The sequence below is a fragment of the Haemaphysalis longicornis genome, unplaced genomic scaffold (assembly GCF_048455015.1).
Source record: "Haemaphysalis longicornis isolate Haplotype H1 unplaced genomic scaffold, Haemaphysalis longicornis Haplotype H1 scaffold_3, whole genome shotgun sequence".
In the NCBI taxonomy this organism is placed as follows: Eukaryota; Metazoa; Arthropoda; class Arachnida; order Ixodida; family Ixodidae; genus Haemaphysalis; species Haemaphysalis longicornis.
Window position 1 is genome coordinate 18,302,803 of NW_027526335.1, and position 17,568 is coordinate 18,320,370.

The following is a 17,568-nucleotide window of genomic DNA, read 5'->3' on the forward strand; positions in this document are numbered from 1 at the left end:
TAATGGCGCCCCCTTCAGGGCACTTGTCCGGCCACGCTGCGGATCCAGTCTGTGCGCGTGGAGACGCGTGCGAAGACTCCAGGCTCCCTGGGCGCAGCGCAGGTGACGCCCCACGAGGTGACGCCCGCCAGCACGTAGCGGCCGTCCGCTCGGGGGCACTGCAGGGGACCTCCCGAATCTCCCTGCGCCACAATCGAGGAGGTCGACCCAAACGTCCGTTGCGTCATGGCGCAGCATCATCTCTCATTGCGAAATCGCACACGCCGCAACCGCTAACCGGAATCAAATGAGACTCTGCGCGCTTGTTGACTGCATCGAAGCGGCAGGCCCGGTACAGGGTAAATCGTCTTCTCTGGACCTTGCCTGAAGACATTCAAATCAACGATCATCTTCTGGACCCCAGACTAGCTACGCTGGCCTTGCCGGGAGCAAGGTAGCTCCCTCTGCCGCCCGGCCATTCCCACTCCCCCGCCCCACCCACCCAATCTCGCATCTGGCACCGATTACAAACCGCTACTTATTTCAACCACGCTATTCCCACCAACACCTCCCCATCACTCTTCCAACGCGACTTCAACACTTGCAACATCCCCCTCGCATCGTGGCACTCGGAACACTCGTGCCCTGCAGGCAACCAAAAATCCCCTCCCAACACTCCACCACCTCCAGAGGGTGCCCCAGGCGGCCCTCTGTGGGGCCCAGACGTGCCCCGGAGGGTACACCACCTGAGCATGGGGTCGAGTCTGCCCTGACGAGCTCGGCTCCTTGAACAACAAGCCCTGGTCGACCGGGCCCTGGAATCGGGGTGTGCTCGCGGCTTCCAAGCGCCCACGTCAGTTCCACGAGGCTGACCATATATCCCCCTTTGCCCTTTACACGTCTACGGTGCGTGATTCCTTCCCATGAGAGGGGACTTTACATTGCAAATGAGAATTAAGCAGGTGACTATGGGCGACATGTCTTAGCATTGCTTATCCGCGGGGAGTGGGAAAGAACCATTCCCGGAAATAGCAAATTCGTTAAAAATAGCAAGAGGCATATGTTTTCGTCGACTAAACTTAAAATTATTGTTGGACTGTAATGTTCAAAACAAAGATCCGTATCGTCAAATACCGGTAGGATATTTGAGTCCGTGTACTGGAATATACGCAAGCTTTTTAAAGGGGCATGCAGACAAAGCACGTGTGGTTCATTGGAAAGATTGCCTCGTTGGAATTGCACTGACACCACTTTTAACGTAAGCTTCTCTCAAATAAGCTATATTAGGAAAAAGGAAATGGCCATGCGACTCGATAGGTCATTTCCCGCACTAAAACATATGACTGACGCAATATGCACAGCCGTGCGATTGGCTGAAGCAGGCAAAAGCAAACGTAAGTTAGGCAGGGCTTATAGCTTGCAGCAGCACTTGTCCACCTATGTTCGCTAACGCCGTTACCTGGCAGACCGAGCGGCCCCCTTCCTCCGGTCCGGCGCAGATCATGGTCTCCTCCTTGACCTCATTTATGCTTTGGTAGTACTCCTTGCACGTTGCGTGCTTCACGACAGGCACGTCGGCCTTCTGCAGCTTGGCCGGAATCTTGCCACCCTGGGACCCTGCAGCCGCGCCGACAAAGAGTAAAATCGAAGCCATGACAGGAAATGCATAATTACGGACCAGTGCTCAATGAGCGCGTTTCACAACTCCGACGAACTGACCGCAGGACTTGCGACGAACCGCAAGTCCTGCACTGACCAGTCGCAATGATGCATGCCTATTCATAGAGTTAATACTTGCCTATTAAACAATGTTCAAAAGTGATATCGTACGACGGACTCACGGACGGTCTCTCAGTGGCTTAGCCTCTAGTTAGGCTCGTAGGTTCCCCGTGCCTGGAAAAAGCCTACGGGAAATGGCCAAAGCAAGGTGCGACACCCGTCCAAGATACCCGCTCTCCACATGCGCAGCTCCCTGCCACGTACGGCCGCCCATCTTTGGCAAAGAGGCAAGATAACGGCCGGTGGAATCAGCGTTCGCACTGCACATGAACAGGCCCCCAATCCTGGCTGGTGCCTCGAAGTCGGACAAGTGGTTGCAACATATAGATAGCGCAGCCGAACGAACGGCCGCAGTGCCCATACGGGCACAACCACGACGTACGTTACCGTCTCTCTCCACCGCTCAGCAGCCTCTCGGGTCGCAACTCGCCAACCGCGCAAAGGGAAGAAGCGATCGACGTATACATTTTGGATAGCGAGCGAACCAGCTGGACGAATTCACGTACGTTCACGTAAACTGTTTTCCCGCCTTTATTTCCCAAAGAAAACAAAACGGGCTAGGTTCAACCTTTGTAAACCTAATTATTTCGAGCGAAAGGTCAGTTTGGCGTGGTTTTGCAAGGACTTTGCACACAGTGTTTCATGAAGCGCATGCACAGACGACCCAACCGGCGCGCCACCCCTGGCGAGACTGAGCCACTGAGCGACCAAGCGCCGACGAGGCAGCCATTAAACCCTCGCCTAGTCACGTGTGGTACGGCAGCGGCCAGGCTCCCAGCGAGCTCAGCTGGGACGACGCGGATCACTTGGCATAACGTCACACCTACCACACTTGCACCACGGCGGCTGAAGGTCACTCCGACACTATGAATGACCTTGTGAGACATGGGTTTCGCTCTAAAATAGAAAAGAGGTAAACGTACCCGGCGCGGTCAGGCGTCAGTCGTTAGCTCACGTTTCTCCGTGGTTGCAGTGAACCACTAGTTCACTGGACATTAGTAAGTAATTCAGTGTGCACAAAGTGAGGCACTTGTAGTACTACAAGCAGTGCGTAAAACATTGCGTAAAATGCACAAACGCAGTGGTGCACTCAGCCGTAGTTGTGAGGACGGAAGTGTTTGACGCCATTTTTTTATCGTTGAGCACTGGCGCGTACAAGAGCTCAATAAACGGGCGCACATTCGCGTTCATTTTGCCCACGTTGCGTTAGTCCTCCAACTGCCAAAATAATTTTTTAAGTACGATTCGAATATATAGATTTACAGCTAGGTTTGCGTAACCATTTAGAATCATTGAAATCCTTTGGACGGACTGGTGGCTTTGAGTCAGTTAACTGCCGAACAAACAGAAATTTTAAAATAGTGATCGCTAAATATGAACATCGCCTCCCTTAATTTTTTCAATGCCGAACGCATCACCCGCTTCACAATGGGAGTGGATGGGACGCCTGTTTCTCCCACATGTAAGGTGAGGCCCCGAGCTTAACGGAGATCACCCGATTGTCACTGAATTCGAGAGCGGTTTGTGCCTGGTTGCCAAGGCAATCGATGTTTGATATTACTGAAGCAGCGGCGCTTTAGCTAGCGATAGAAAACTCAGCACCGCGGCGGAGCACGTTTTGCCAACGTTGCCACTTTCCAACACGCGTCGCCCCGAGATCAACTGGTCACGTGACTAAAGCACTGGGAAGGCTAGCAATGGAGGGATAATAGCCGAAGTAGAAGGGCTTGGTCGGCCGCTCGGGGCTGATGAGTTTGGGATTGAAAAAAATACAGGAGACGATATGACCTCGTATACAGACAAAAAAAAAGCATAGTGTGTGAGCGAGTATAAGTTTGCAGCAGTTTCATAAAAAAAATTGAGCCGCTAACAACACAGTTATCTTCTATAAACAGCAAGCACACACACACACACACACACACAAAAGAAAAAAAACAGAGAAGGGGCCGCGATAAGTTCGTCAGAGGCTTGGAGCAGCGTCTGCAGAGGGGTTTCGGGAGGTATATCATGCCAGATGGGGTGCGTATTTGCGCGGCCACATGTCAAAAGGAGTGAGTGAAGGAATGCTACCGCATTCAAAAATGAATTAAAAAAACGTGGTCACTGGACCACGCATTCAAAAAACGTGGTCACTGACTGTCCTTGGTGAGTCCCCATCCGCTGATGGTGCAGTTCTGCTCTTCGAAGCCCTGGTTCGGCTCCGGCAAGCAGACAGGCATCAGGTGCTTGTGCCTCCCCTCGAAATCCAACGGCGTCCTCAACTCCAGGAGTGCGTAGTCATTCTCCAGGGTTTCCGAGTTCCACTGGGGGTGCTTGGTGATCTGAAGAGTACGCGGGTGAAAGAAACACACCTTCCTGCAAAACTGGCACGGCAGACCAGTACTCCCGCAGGTGTCTTACACGGGCACTTGTTTTCAAACTAAAACAGTCAGGTTTTAATCTGCGCATATGTGTGTGTCGTAGTGTTGCGGTGAAAGACAATTTAGGGCCCCTAGGTTTGCCCGCTTTGCTAGACAATGCTTACAACGACAGCAACACTTTCAACAGGCTTTCTGCAGCAAATTTTTGTGCGGGGTAAAAATGGGCGTATCATGGCGGAAAAACAGTTGAGTAACAGTTTGTGGTTCAATGCTCAATGGTGGTCTATGAGAGATGTCGTAAGGGGATAGGTGCTAAGGTCGTTCGTCTACTAAGCGTCTGCGTGCGGGCTAGTTTGCATTTACCGCAATCAAGAATACGACCCATAACAGCAATTAAAAGCGTATACCCCGGCCAGGGAAGTCAATGAAAGGAAAGACGTTTCGGCTCCCATACGGAAGCCTTATTCACAGAAAAACACCGATGGATAGATTGGACTGAGCTTAGATTATGAACAGATAAAACAACTATGTGCACTCATCGATGTACAGTATCGGGGAATGAGAGAGTGGATTGCAGACGAACAGGCGGACCTAACCTTGCGAGTCGTGAGTCGTGACACCTTGCAAGCCTTGCAAGAGCAGAAACAAGAATATGCATACACGGGGCCGAGGTAAGTCTAGCGTGGGCTGTTCTAGCCCTTCCAACGCATGCATTTTGTCGCACTGCAAAGGACATGTTTTACCTTTTTGACGTAGACGACTTCGTCGGTGTCATCCTTTTTGGTGATGTCTTGCTCTCCAACCGTCACAGCAAAGTTTGACGAAAATGTCAGCAACCTAAGGCAAAATATGAACATTGTATGGAGTGGGTGGATTCAAAAGACGCCTAAACACTAAACATTTTCTATTTTGTTTAGGGGGCAGCTCGCTTCATTCTTTTTTTTTTTTTTTACAATTGAATCTGTATGTGTTCTGCGTTCACAATTCTTGAAAAAAAATTTGTCGGGAGCTTCAGGAACAGGATCTTGTCCTAAGGAAAAACTGCGCACCCCCCACCCACCCCGCCCCTCGTTTTTTCCCCAGCCTCCTGGAGCCCGCAATGCCGTTTTCCCGGCCGCTGCGAAGTCGGGCGCCTGTAGTCGGCGTTAGGAGTCCGGGAGAGTCCGTGAGTTCTAGTCCGGACTCCCATTGCGATCGTCCAGTAACTGCCACGATTTGGACACGAACATAAACACGATTTCGACATATTTCTCCCTGTTTCGCGATATCTCCTCAATTACACCCTGATTCGCAACAAATTGACACACAGCTGTAATCTCAAATAGCAGCATACGTATTGAAAAAGGTATAACATGAGTTGTTTGAGTGGGGCCTTCACTGTATATGCCGTAACGAACAACTAGACATGATACAGAGAGAGAGAGAAGAAACTTTATTTAAGAGTCGTTCGTTGCGAACTCCACACTGGACGGAGGTGGTTCCCTGTTCACGGGAATCCATATGCTGCTCTCGCCGCCTGGCCCCTGGTGACCAGTAGTAGCTGATCCTCCAGGGCGGGGCTCAATTGTCGAGAGCTCCTTCCTGCTCCACTGGAGGCGAAAAGAACTCGGTTTTTCCATACTTTGCATAAAGAAATTCCATACTTTGCATAAACAAAGTGAGCCTTTAACTCCCCGCCTTTTTCTCTCCCTCCATTCCTGTTCTCCCATCAGGAGCAGTGGTCCTCCCTTTCCAATAAAATGCTCTCTCTCTCTCTCTCTCTCTCTCTCTCTCTCTCTCTCTCTCTCTCTCTCTCTCTCTCTCTCTCTCTCTCTCTCTCTCTCTCTCTCTCTCATTGTATACATTTCCCCTCACCCTTGTGCTCGTAGAAGGTGCTCTGTTTGCGTACGCTGAAGTCATACAGGCAAAGCACGCTCTACAGGGGATGGTGAAAACGAGTGTAGAACTATGTTGGCGTAAAGTCTTCAACGTTTTTTATTGGCTTGGTTCCCTTAACAATGTTGACCTCATCCACTTTACTGAACGCGTAAGCATGAATGGCTTCATTTCAAGCATTTTAAGGTAGCTAAGTCCGTAACAGTGATCCTGGCCCTGACACGATAAGTTTACCGATTTCTGCACGCGCATGCAAACACACTTGGCTACCTTCGAATGAAGCCATTCGTGTTAGCGCAGAGAAACATCGACAGCAAACGAGAACCACAGCGTCTGTTCTCAGTGAGAGGACGATGCTCTTTATGAATTTCTGGAGCGTGAAAGGGGCGCAGGCTGCGTCGTCAGGAACAGGATCTTGTCCTAAGGGACAGCAAGAAAAGCCAAGACCCTGAAACTTGGGAACTTTGTGGCGTCCTGCCAGTACATCAAACTGCGGAAGAAGCGGTTTGGTGCCATGGTGCATCAAGCGATGAACGATGACGGCATCCAGAAAACCGCAGCTGATTTTGCTGAGGCTGCAAAAGCTTTCCGTTCCGACGTGAACACAGCACACAACACAGCCAATGCGGACCAAACAATGGTTCTAATTGACAGCCCGGCTTCCAACACTATCGACCTTGCGGGCTAAGCGACAGTGCGGATTGTGAACACTGGCTGCTCTAGACGTGACTTTACAGTGGCTTCGGCAGCGTGTTACTGTATTCAGAGTTCAACCATCTAGAGCTAAGGAAAGTGATGGCCTATTAGCGTATTTTGTCTGGCGCTTATATATATATATATATATATATATATATATATATATATATATATATATATATATATATATATATATATATATATATATATATATATATATATACACATACATACATACATACATATACATGAGAAGGTAGACACAGCTATGAAAACGATGATTGAACTAACGTTTCGACCGGGGTGCGTCTGAAATGAAATGATAAAGGCTGACGAATAACTTTGCAGATACAAATCAACACACAAAAATAACAATAAAATAAGAAGAGCACACGTGGTGTTTGTCCACGTGTGAATTAACATGAAGTTTTCAAATGCAGGACTTGTACGGAATATATCGGATCGGATCAAGGGGGATCAACACCTGCCCTTTTGAAACAAAATGATAACGTTCGGGGATTGCAGCTTAGCACTTTATACGCAAACACACCAGGAGCACTATAGAGATATAAAAAAGCAAAGATGCCATCGTTACTGGAAACATTTTATATCGGTTCCGTAAGCGCAATCAAACAAATCGGTAAAGGCGCATTAAAATTGGTGGCTCTGCTTCTACAGTTCCAATAGGGGTAATGAAATGACGCCGGCATATCAGCGCCAGAGGCACGTTAATTTTCCTACACTTTCATTGTTACCGCGTTTAACTGTTTTAAATTTGTGAATTAAAAAAAAAGACTCACGTACTTCCCTTTCGTGTTGCGAACGGAAACCTGATTCTAGTATACTAGTAGCCCTAATTTTTTCGAAAGAGGGACCGGGAATATTTACATACTCAGACAAAGGAAGCCCAGGAGAGGAACGCACGTGCGCCCGGTGGTTATTAAAGTGGAGCCTGAAAGACGTCCCTGTTTGGCCGATATACTGGAGTGCGCAGACTGAGCATTCTAGGAGGTATATTACATTCGACGTATCGCAATTAAAATCGCCTTTAATTTTTAAGGAAAAATCAGAAGCTGTGCTGTTTACTGTTAGTGACGTGGTCATATGGGCGCACACTTTGCAGCGAGCTTTTTGGCAAGGAGAACGTACATGCGAAGATGGCGATGCGATCGTGGAAGAGATGAGCATGTCCCGTAGGTTTTTTGAACGGCGATAGACTACGCGCGGTGGTGCTTCTCAGTCGCTGGCTTTGCATAAGGATATTATGATGCTTCTTTAAAACAGCTGTGACTTTCGGCGCAGACGCAGAGTGGGTGAGTACGACATTAGGTTGTGAATAAGCCGTTGTGTTATTCTGTGGTTCGAGAAGCGTTTTGCGGTCCAGGGAATCCGCGCGCTTCAGAGCATCGTCAATTAATTCTTTAGGGTAGTTTTGCTTGGTTAGAGATTCCCGGAGTTTGCCGCAGTTATCAACAAAATCTGATTGCTCAGATAATATTCTTTTGAAACGAAGAGCTTGGCTGCACGGTATAGTGGTTTTATTGTGTTTAACATGGCAGCTTTCGAAGTGCAGATACTGATGCCTGTCAGTGGGCCTTCTACAGAGCTTAGTCGACAATTTTTTCATCAACTCCATTTTTCATTTCCATTAAATGGACCGCAAAACGTTTCTCGAAATCAACGCTTGAGTCCAAGTAAACAGACGAATAATAAACGGCATGGCAAGAACAATAACAAGGAAGTTTTACAATGGGCTTGCCTTCATCAGAGTTCAGTTACATAATACTGCTGCAATATTATGTAACTGTACTCTGATGGAGGCAAGTCCCATTGTAAAACTTCCTTGTTATTGTTCTTGCCGTTGATTATCCGTCTGTTTCGCACATTTACACGTAACTCTGTACACCTGTTCAACGTCATTTTTATCTGTTAAATGGTATTGCGGATACGGCGTACAGCGACTAGAGGGCATATGAGTAGCATCCGCATGAAGCATGGGGCGAGTTTCGTGCGACGCAGATGCCAGTGCTGATAGCACTAGGTACAGCGACGGCGTCATAACAATTAACTGCTGTTAGGCGGGCAAGATGTCGAAGAGTAACAAAAGTGAGGTTTGTCAGAGGGGCTTAGGATTGCTGAAAGTAAGCCACGTGTAGCGCATCAATATCCCCGCTACAAAGACCAACAGGGTGCTCAGACTAAACATGCTGAGCCCCCAGAGCCCTCGGACGTCTACGCGTTAGTCGGCTCTTCTCAGCTCTCACCCGCTGACGCAGTGCGCGGCTGTGAGCACGTAGTTAGCGTTGATGATGGAGCCTCCGCAGGTGTGTCCCCGGTCGAGGTTGATCATGGGAACCTTGCGCCTCAGCGACACCTGCCAGGGAAACTCGAGCGGCCCCGCGTCCTCTCCGCCCACGATGCGGTGATGCGGAGACAAGCGCGCTCGCGACTCTTCCGCTGCCGCAGGAGGCGACTTAGCCGGACCACGAACGCCGCACCCTGCAAGGGGCAAGGTCGCAGCAGTTGTGCCCCACCATGAACGCCCTTTTTAACACGAAAGTGTTTTATTCGGGGATACACGCAGATTTTGCTTACGTCATATCCGTCACGGAAGTGACGCCAGTACAACGAAGCAAGCGGCCTGCAAAGGCTGCACCCCTGCACACAGTGTCTTCTTGCGGGGAAGCAACCTGTATACTAAAGAGTGCGTTATACTTAGGATTGTTCGTTTTCGGGTTTTATATTTCAACACGAAAGTGTTTTATGCCGGGGTACACCAAGATTCACTGACGTCATATCCGTCACGAAAATGACGCCAGTACACCTTTGCCGAAGCGACCTGCCAGCAGAACGTCGCCAGCCAAGCACACCCACAAGACAGCCCCCGACCCCCAAATCACGCTGAGCTGCAGATTTCGCTGCACATTTCACTTACATGTTTTACCGATTCCTATGACACAGGAATCAACCACAGTATTTTTTTTTCTTTGGAGGCACGTGCGCAAGTGAGCGTCATTGGGGCCCTACTGGTTCGTCTGGTACATTATGGTGCACTTATTCTCTATCTTTTGTCGTGCTGCAATAAAATAAACACAGCGCTGTGCACTGAACGTAGTATCAGCGGCATATAAACGAAGACCTATGCTTAAATGACCCGGCGCACGAGAGATGGCCACTAACACCTATTCAAAAACCACCGCGAAATGATGCGCACCAATGAGCCAAATGGAAAGAAATCCGGGAAAGAAGGGCTCACACTACAGAAAAAATAAATGGGCGTTTTGGAAAATTCACATGCATTTCAGCTTAACTGAATAAGATTCGACTAGGCAGCTTCACGCACACCTGTCAGAAAATTAATTTTCAAAATTTCACTTTCTCTAACCTGAAAACAAAAAGTCGTGCGTGCTGACTTAAAAAAAAAAAACATAAGAAAGCCTTACTTTCTTCTGCGCCAGATACTCCTCCGGCAAACGCTGAGAACACGAGGATTGCCGCCGCTCCCAGCATGATCAGGGCTGAATCACAAATTTTCACAACTCTGGGACGAGGCGTACGGATAGCCTCACGGCGTCGGGAGAACAGAAAAGCGTGGCCGCCATTTCCTCGGCTTTATGCGTTGCAAGAAGGCGAGATTTATGGTATGCCTGCTGTCCCTCGGGTGCCTCTGATGCGGGCTGCAGGAACGAGTTCAGTGAACCCCGTGCTTCGACTCCGCGCCGTCATGCTATAGGGTCTGGGTAGGAGAACCTAGCCCCGTGAGCGGCATCTGTGGCATACGGGGTGAGGGTGTACTGCTTTTAAAGAGGAGAAGGCCCGCTGTAGTTTAAAAGCGACTTTGAGTAATACGAGTTGTATACAGCGGCAGCGTAATTAAATTGGCGTTGATAAAGGAAAATTTGCCCTTGTAGTGATTTCGGATACGTAATTCAGTTCGAATAATTAAGTATTTGAGGTGCGCTTTTTTTTCTGTTACTGTTCGCTTTGGCCAGTTCCAACCATACGCACATGTTTCAAAAATTTAAAGACGATCTGCTGCAAATCCGCTACAGGTGCGTAAACGCGCATTCGTGTTTGGAGTTCTGTTAACCAGACGCCTTGATTTGCTAATGATGCTTCTTAGTGTTGTGCTGAGGCACCTACAATTGCTTTGGATGCGCTTCTTTTGAAACTCGTTCGTTTTCTTTTTATGCCATTTCACTCAAAGTGCAGACACAATTCAGGACTAGCGCTCACCACATCTTGTGCACGGCGCGCTTTTGCTCCAAAGTGCGTGCGCGCCGGCGCTCGGCCGCTGACGTCACGCTTCCCCACTGTGCAGGCACGGCGCCCGGCTCCGGAGCTTCGCCCGCTACGACAAACCGATCCGGACACTTTGAGTTTCCTGTGCTTACGCATGAAAAATAACGAAGTTTCTAGATGTGTCATCGTTGTAGAAAGTACACCGTGCGAACACGCTTTATGGGCGCAGCGAGTATTCAAAAGTGAACAGTCCGTCAGTTTATTACAGCTACGCTGTATATGTCTAATCCCCCAGTTTTGGCGTCCGTGTGAAATTAAAACTCGGGTACTTGCGTTCAGCGCATGAAAAAATTCATAATAAAAAGTGGTCTTAAGGTTTTCCTATTTTGGTATGATGTCTTATGTTGACCCTGATATATTGCTACGGAAATCAGGTGGCCAAAGCCTCACTGCGCCTTCAACCAAGAGCGATGACGACGACGACGAAATGCCTGGCGCGAAGTGGGTATGCGCCCCAAACAAGAAAAAAAAAAAAAGAAGGCCACTATGTACATAGTGTAAATAGATCGCTTCACCCCATCGCATCGTTCGTCTCATCTTTGTCCTGCCGCCACGTAACAATATCTTTCCAGCAATGCATTTGAGTTTAGAGGTGAAGCCGACTTTGAGGTAGACGGTGTAAGCTTGGTCTTTATGAGCTGGCTTTCCCGCATTCTGTGTTCCGCAGTGAAGCATGGTCACTTAAGGAGGAAGTGTTGCTACAGCCCCACTTTCTACCCCTCAGATACCTCTGCACCATCGCCGCCTCTTTCCCCACGCGGCGTCTCCCCCCTGCCATTGCGCGATGCCACGCGCTCCCGAACGGCTACTAGAGCCTGCGCTGTGATTGGCGTACCCGCGCCATTATAATACGTCATTGTGTCTACTCAACAATTGTGTGTTCTTAGCCTGTGACGTAGAAGCCGGGCCACTGACCTTACAACTCAGTATAGCAAATGCCCAACATAGCTAAGCCCAGACGTAGCAAACCCAACCAGACCGCCAGCTTCGCTGGACTTCCCTGTTCCCAAAGGGCTTGATCTTTTTATACATGTGCTACACGAGCTTTTGAAAGGTCATTTCAGTCGAATGGCCTTTCGAAATTTCAAATGCCATTCGAACTGGAAGGAGTTTCGCCGATCTACACGACAATTCTCAAAGGCAGTTCAAAGTTTCCGCGTTCGCCCGCCATGTTTTGGTGTCGCCACTGCTGCCCTGTTTCGTTGTTGACAAAAATTTAATTTTAGAGTTAAAATGAGCTAAAGAAAAAACAGTTATTAGAGATCGAATTGCTAACAGTCTACAATCGCGCTCAAAACATGCGCTGACATCCAGTTTTTTTCTCGCAGCGCCGGTGTTGAGAGTACCAATTAAGTTACCTTGTGATCATAGAGCGAGTGATAGGAAACAAAAACAAGTGAGAAATTACGAAGATTGTACACTCTAAGCCTCGATTTTTACTCGTAAATAATTGTTTTTGTAATTACGGCATGCCGTAACTGCTCCCGAGAGTACGGTCGTTCGCGTTTCAAAGGCCTTTGAGATCCTCAAAAGTTGTTGGTGGTGCTCCTTTGACTCAAATGGCATTTCAACCAAAGGCCTTTCAAAAATGCCGTGTAGCAGCTCAAAGGTGTCATTTGAGTCAAATGACATTCGACTCAAAGGCCTTCGAAACGCTCGTGTAGCACAGGTTATTAGAAAAACATGTCCCCTGCATCCTTACTTTCCCGTTAATTACATTCTGCTGCCCGGGTGCTACGCTTTATTGCAATAAAATGGTCTTGGCCTGTTTAATCGCTGCAACAGTGAAAAACTTAAAGTAATTTGTAAGCTTGTCATAAACAGTCGTAACTGACAAATTGTGTTTGTAGCTTGGGGCTGCCAGGCGTAACGATTGTGCTTAAAGTAGTGTAAAAATGAAAATAAATAACTGCTGAAAGGAGCACTCGAGTGACCGAGCAGTCAGTACGCCCTTGTTTACCACAGGTTGTATGAGCAAAGTTCGCGTGGACGTTCACTGCCACGCAACCCGTTCCTGCACAGCTAATAAATCACTCTCTGCGTTGCTCTCGGCGCGCACTATCCTGCGGGTACCATCCATGGTTACCGGAAACGGAGGCAGCTGTTTAAAATACAAACTAAACAAAAAGTGAAGGAAGCTCACACCAGCGCGTAAGACTCGAAGGTAGCGAAGCTGTACGCAACCTTCACGACCATCGCGACGGTTTAAGTCCACGATTGCAGCCGATTTGATTCTTCTTCGCTGCCACAACGACCTTTACTCCATAATTGTTGCTATAAGTGTGAGCTTCTTTCATTTTTTTGGGAGTGACAATCATTAGACATCACCTTGGAGGGGCGTACGCTATGACCTTTCTTTCTCGTTCCGTGCAAGTGTTGCTACGATTACGGCGAACCTTGGATTTTTTTTTTTTTGGGGGGGGGGGAGTCTTGGCCAATTTCCCTACGTGATTATGCTTGGCTTGACAAACATGCGACGGGGACGCTGGGCGGTCGCCGCGAGGCCCGCGCTCACGTGCGCGCGCACAGGTGAGCGCGCTCGGCAATTCCTTGGTATTTTTAACTGCGGACAAAAAAACTACGATTTGCTAAAGAGCTTCGCTGTTAATAAAAAGTTTTATCAGCTTTGAAGCCAACCTTTGTTGCCTTGTATGGTGCAACCCAAATAATTTAATCTTACCATGGCTTTCGCAACCTCGCATTGCGTGCCCTTTCTTTTAAGCTTTAAGGTTAAAGAGGAGCCGCGAGTAACCTGCTGCGTTGGGCTTGAGCAGGGATCATAGGTAGCCACTGTCCTGCAGGTGACAAAATGATGATGAGACTGAGCTGAAAGGATGAAAGTAGGGGCCCCCCCTTCAGTGCACTTACCTGTTTCTTGCCTGTCATAATCTAAAAGAACAACGGCATCAACAGCCTGGGAGGTGGTTCCTTTAGTGGTTGTTCTTAAACATCGCTATTCAACAAACAGTACCCTTGTTTTAAGCAGGACTTCGGACAGATTTTGGGGGTTCACTGCTGCTTCAAAGTGTCTAGTTTAAAAGTATGCCTAGACGCCCAGAATTAATCCCAACCAGGCCAGGCCAGCAGTTGGGATTAATTTTGGTGGATTGTATCTGCAGCCAAAGGACTTTGAGGGCTGTGACCTCTGCGATCTCTCTCTCTCTCTCTCTCTCTCTCTCTCTCTCTCTCTCTCTCTCTCTCTCTCTCTCTCTCTCTCTCTCTCTCTCTCTCTCTCTCTCTCTCTCTCTCTCTCTCTCTCTCTCTCTCTCTCTCTCTCTCTTCGGTGTGGAGTTTGATGTTAGATCGTTTTTTTTTGTAGCGTGAGCTACACTGGCCGAGGTTGAGCAGTTTCGCGTGGCTCCTGGAGAGCCGTGGTGCGCATGCGCGAGGAGCAGTGACGTCTCACGAAGCACAGGGGGCGCGCCGGAGCTGCCGCGACTGGATTGGATTGAATTAAATTGGATTAAATTGGATTGGATTGAATTGAATAGGATTGGAAATCGTTTTAGCAGCAGTAAGCATGATAATCAGCTAATTCTAGACAACCAGGAAACCTAACAATAACCAGCTGAACCTTAGCTCACGCTACGGATATCTACGGATATAATTTTTTGGTTCGGGGGAATAATCAGTAGCTCAGACTTGGTCATAGAGTAGGCCAAGCCGGCTCTCCTCGCCTACTCCACCACCACTTGTATGCCTCTTTCTTCGATGTGGCCATCACTCCCCCGGTTAATCCAGAGCGTGATGTCGTCTGTTTAGAGGCTATGGTAAATGTGGAGAATCCGTACTAATTTTGGGAGATGTTTATTATTGCTAGGTTGAAAAGTAATGGTGACAGGACGGCTCCTTGTGGAGTGCCTCGACTGCCTAGCGGGATAGTGTCTGAGACGAGGCTGTCAAAATGTAAACGGCGGTTGTCCGCATTGTCAAGAAGTCTTAACGTAATTGTAGTAGAAGTCTTAACGTAACGTAATTGTTATTTCACCCGGATTGACCGATCCTAAAGCCCGCCGATGAAACGATCCGAGCCTGCCAGCCATAGAGAACTTTCAGCGACAAATTCGGAAATGAATTTGAGGCGGAATAGCCCCGTCTCCGACGAAATGAGAGGAGCCGCCAGCTCTGCTGTTTCTCCAGCCGTAAGTTTACCGTTGCAGGAAAATACCCAGAAAACGCGGAGAGCTCGTGAGCGCGTGCCTCGCGCCGAACGCCGAGCGTTCCCGGCACGCGCAGTCACTTTAGCAACAACAACAACAACAACAACAACAACAACAAAAGAAAACTGGCAAAAACCACGAAGAGAGAGAAAATGGTGAGCGCTCGTGAGCGCGTGCCTCGCGGTGACCGCCGAGCCCAGCTCGCACAGCGGCTTTGGCAAAAAAAAAAAAAAAAACTCCAGCGCTGTCGTCACGGGCATTGTGTGAGTGGCCAGGGGTGGCCCACTCACCGTACTTTTTGGCGCCGTACAAATAAAGGAAAAAGGAAGTATTCTGTCCGGACCAGCTGTTGTTCGCGAAAGCCTTTTCCTCGGCTATTTTCCACTCCAGCTTTATAAAACTTATTTGCTGTGTCTAAATTAAGTGCCGTCTGACGGTACAACAAGCACTCCACTAAAGTGACATCCCGGCGTTTTGATAAAAAAATGCCGAGTCTGGCACCGCTTCGCCCCAAATTAACGTATCGTAACGTAAGCTAACCTAACATAACCTAACTTAACCTAACGAACAGAAAAAAATCATTTAAAACACCGAAAGCCAACCTAAGCTATGAAAGTTATAATTAAAACTAACGAAGTAAAAAATGACGGATGGCAAAGCCGAACTTTAACCGTGCACCGCCCCTTATAACAAGAAGCTAAGACGAAACCTCTACACCACAACTGCAGGCGCTCCGGCTTGTGTCAGCCCAGTCTTAAAAATTCGAATGACGTTGGCTGGCACTCTAGACACTACGAATTTGGCTATACCTGCGTCCATTAGTGGAGAAGTCACTTCCACGGCCACTGGATGAAAGGTGCGCTCACCTTGCTTGCGCTCTCTTCAGCGGCCGTGTCACTCCACCCATGTCTCTAAACCCGTCACTAATACCGCTAATACCTTGACGAATACGCAATGTTTGCACGCACTTTGTGAATGTTTACATTTATCACCCACTAAACTTTTTTTTGTTGATGTCGTTCTTCGCGTTTAGTGCCTTTACAGGGTTTCATAATTCACTAGATGCTCTTTTGTTCTTCTTCCGTATTTTTCTATTGGTTGCTTTCTAAATTCCTGTTTGATCTTTGCTTGCACCATTTCATGCGCTTCTAATTTTTTTTCTCCGGGTAGTGGGGCTACTAGTGGCCCATTTTTTTTCTTTCATTAATCTGTTCCGTACCAGCTATTTTTGCTTCTATGTGCTGTCTCGACGTCTATCCGCTGCATCCTCCACCAGCTCCTCCGTTTCTTCAACCGTTTCCGTCGGTTTCGTTGCTCTTTGGGGTTTTTGTAAGCCAATAATTCCGTCAGAACCCCAATCTTTGCCCGGGTACTTATTTATTTCGTTTTCCACAATAGCAGCAATAGTTTTAAGTGTTCGTTATTAGATTATAGCTCCTCCTGCTGCACGTGTTTTTGAATTTCCGCGGTCTGCACTTCAAAAGTGCAAGCTAAGTCGATTGTGGTCGCTTTCTGAGCGGTCTGTCCCATTTTTACCGACGTTAATTTTCCTCAACTTTGAGGCTGCACTGTCTAGGATGCACTGTCAACTTTGAGGCTGCACAGGAAGTCTAGGATGGGCATGCATGCAGCAACACCTTTTTTTTTTTTTTGCGCGTATCATTCTTGTCCTCCACGACGTTGATTAAGTGGCTTCGCATTCCGATAGAACGACGTTGCCCAGCAATGCTGTTGGTCACGCGGCATTCTTTCACTCTGCGACTTTTATTGACAGGCCTCAGATACGACAGACGCACTTTTACGACGAGGGGCAACTGAAGCTATAAAATGAAAAGCTTTATAGATCATTAAATGACTGAGGGACTGACCGGTTCGCCCTAATCATCATGATCACCGTCGTCGTCGTGCTTGTGTCCACTGCAGCCCCAAGTGGTCTCTCCCGTGTTCCAACAAAGGCAACTGGTGGCGTACATCAAGAAATTCGTTTATAAGGAGAAAGGAAGAATGACAAATGAACGAACACGTCCCAACTTCAGCATTTTCGAATTGATCTTTCCACTGAATAAAGTCGCGTAAATGCAGCGAAAATGGTCGAAACATAGCATAGAGACTCCAGACTACAAGTTGCGCTAGTAATCCCGCAATGTTTACAAATCACTTCAGTGTCATTTTAACGTCCCCCCGAACGAATCCGGCAGTGCCCACATAGGTTCAGGGAGGCGTCGGCTCTTAACGTGGAAAGTATGGTGTAAATTTGTAATGGCTGGCGCCTCAAGCGCTTCCTGCAACGCGATCAGCCAGATCAACGCTCGTTTGGCGAGCGCTCAGTTTTGTAATAGTTTAGCGTTTTCAAAGCACCGCATTAGCACCCAGAGAGCGAGGCTCCGGGTTCTGCGCTTCGAAGGCCAGCATAGAGA

The 17,568-nt window shown here is 48.2% G+C and overlaps 1 protein-coding gene across 1 annotated transcript in view; it reads right to left on the bottom strand.

Annotated features, from left to right (window-relative positions):
- Nucleotides 1-17,568, bottom strand: part of LOC144174052 (trypsin-1-like) — a 20,659-nt gene continuing 3,091 nt past the window's right edge. The window contains exons 2-6 of the mRNA XM_077702470.1: nucleotides 8,954-9,188; nucleotides 4,862-4,955; nucleotides 3,896-4,079; nucleotides 1,439-1,596; nucleotides 1-182 (exon numbers count right to left, since the gene is read on the bottom strand). Of these exons, the coding sequence (XP_077558596.1) occupies nucleotides 15-182; nucleotides 1,439-1,596; nucleotides 3,896-4,079; nucleotides 4,862-4,955; nucleotides 8,954-9,188 (839 nt within the window). The 3' untranslated portion in view covers nucleotides 1-14. The remainder of the gene's footprint in view (nucleotides 183-1,438; nucleotides 1,597-3,895; nucleotides 4,080-4,861; nucleotides 4,956-8,953; nucleotides 9,189-17,568) is intronic.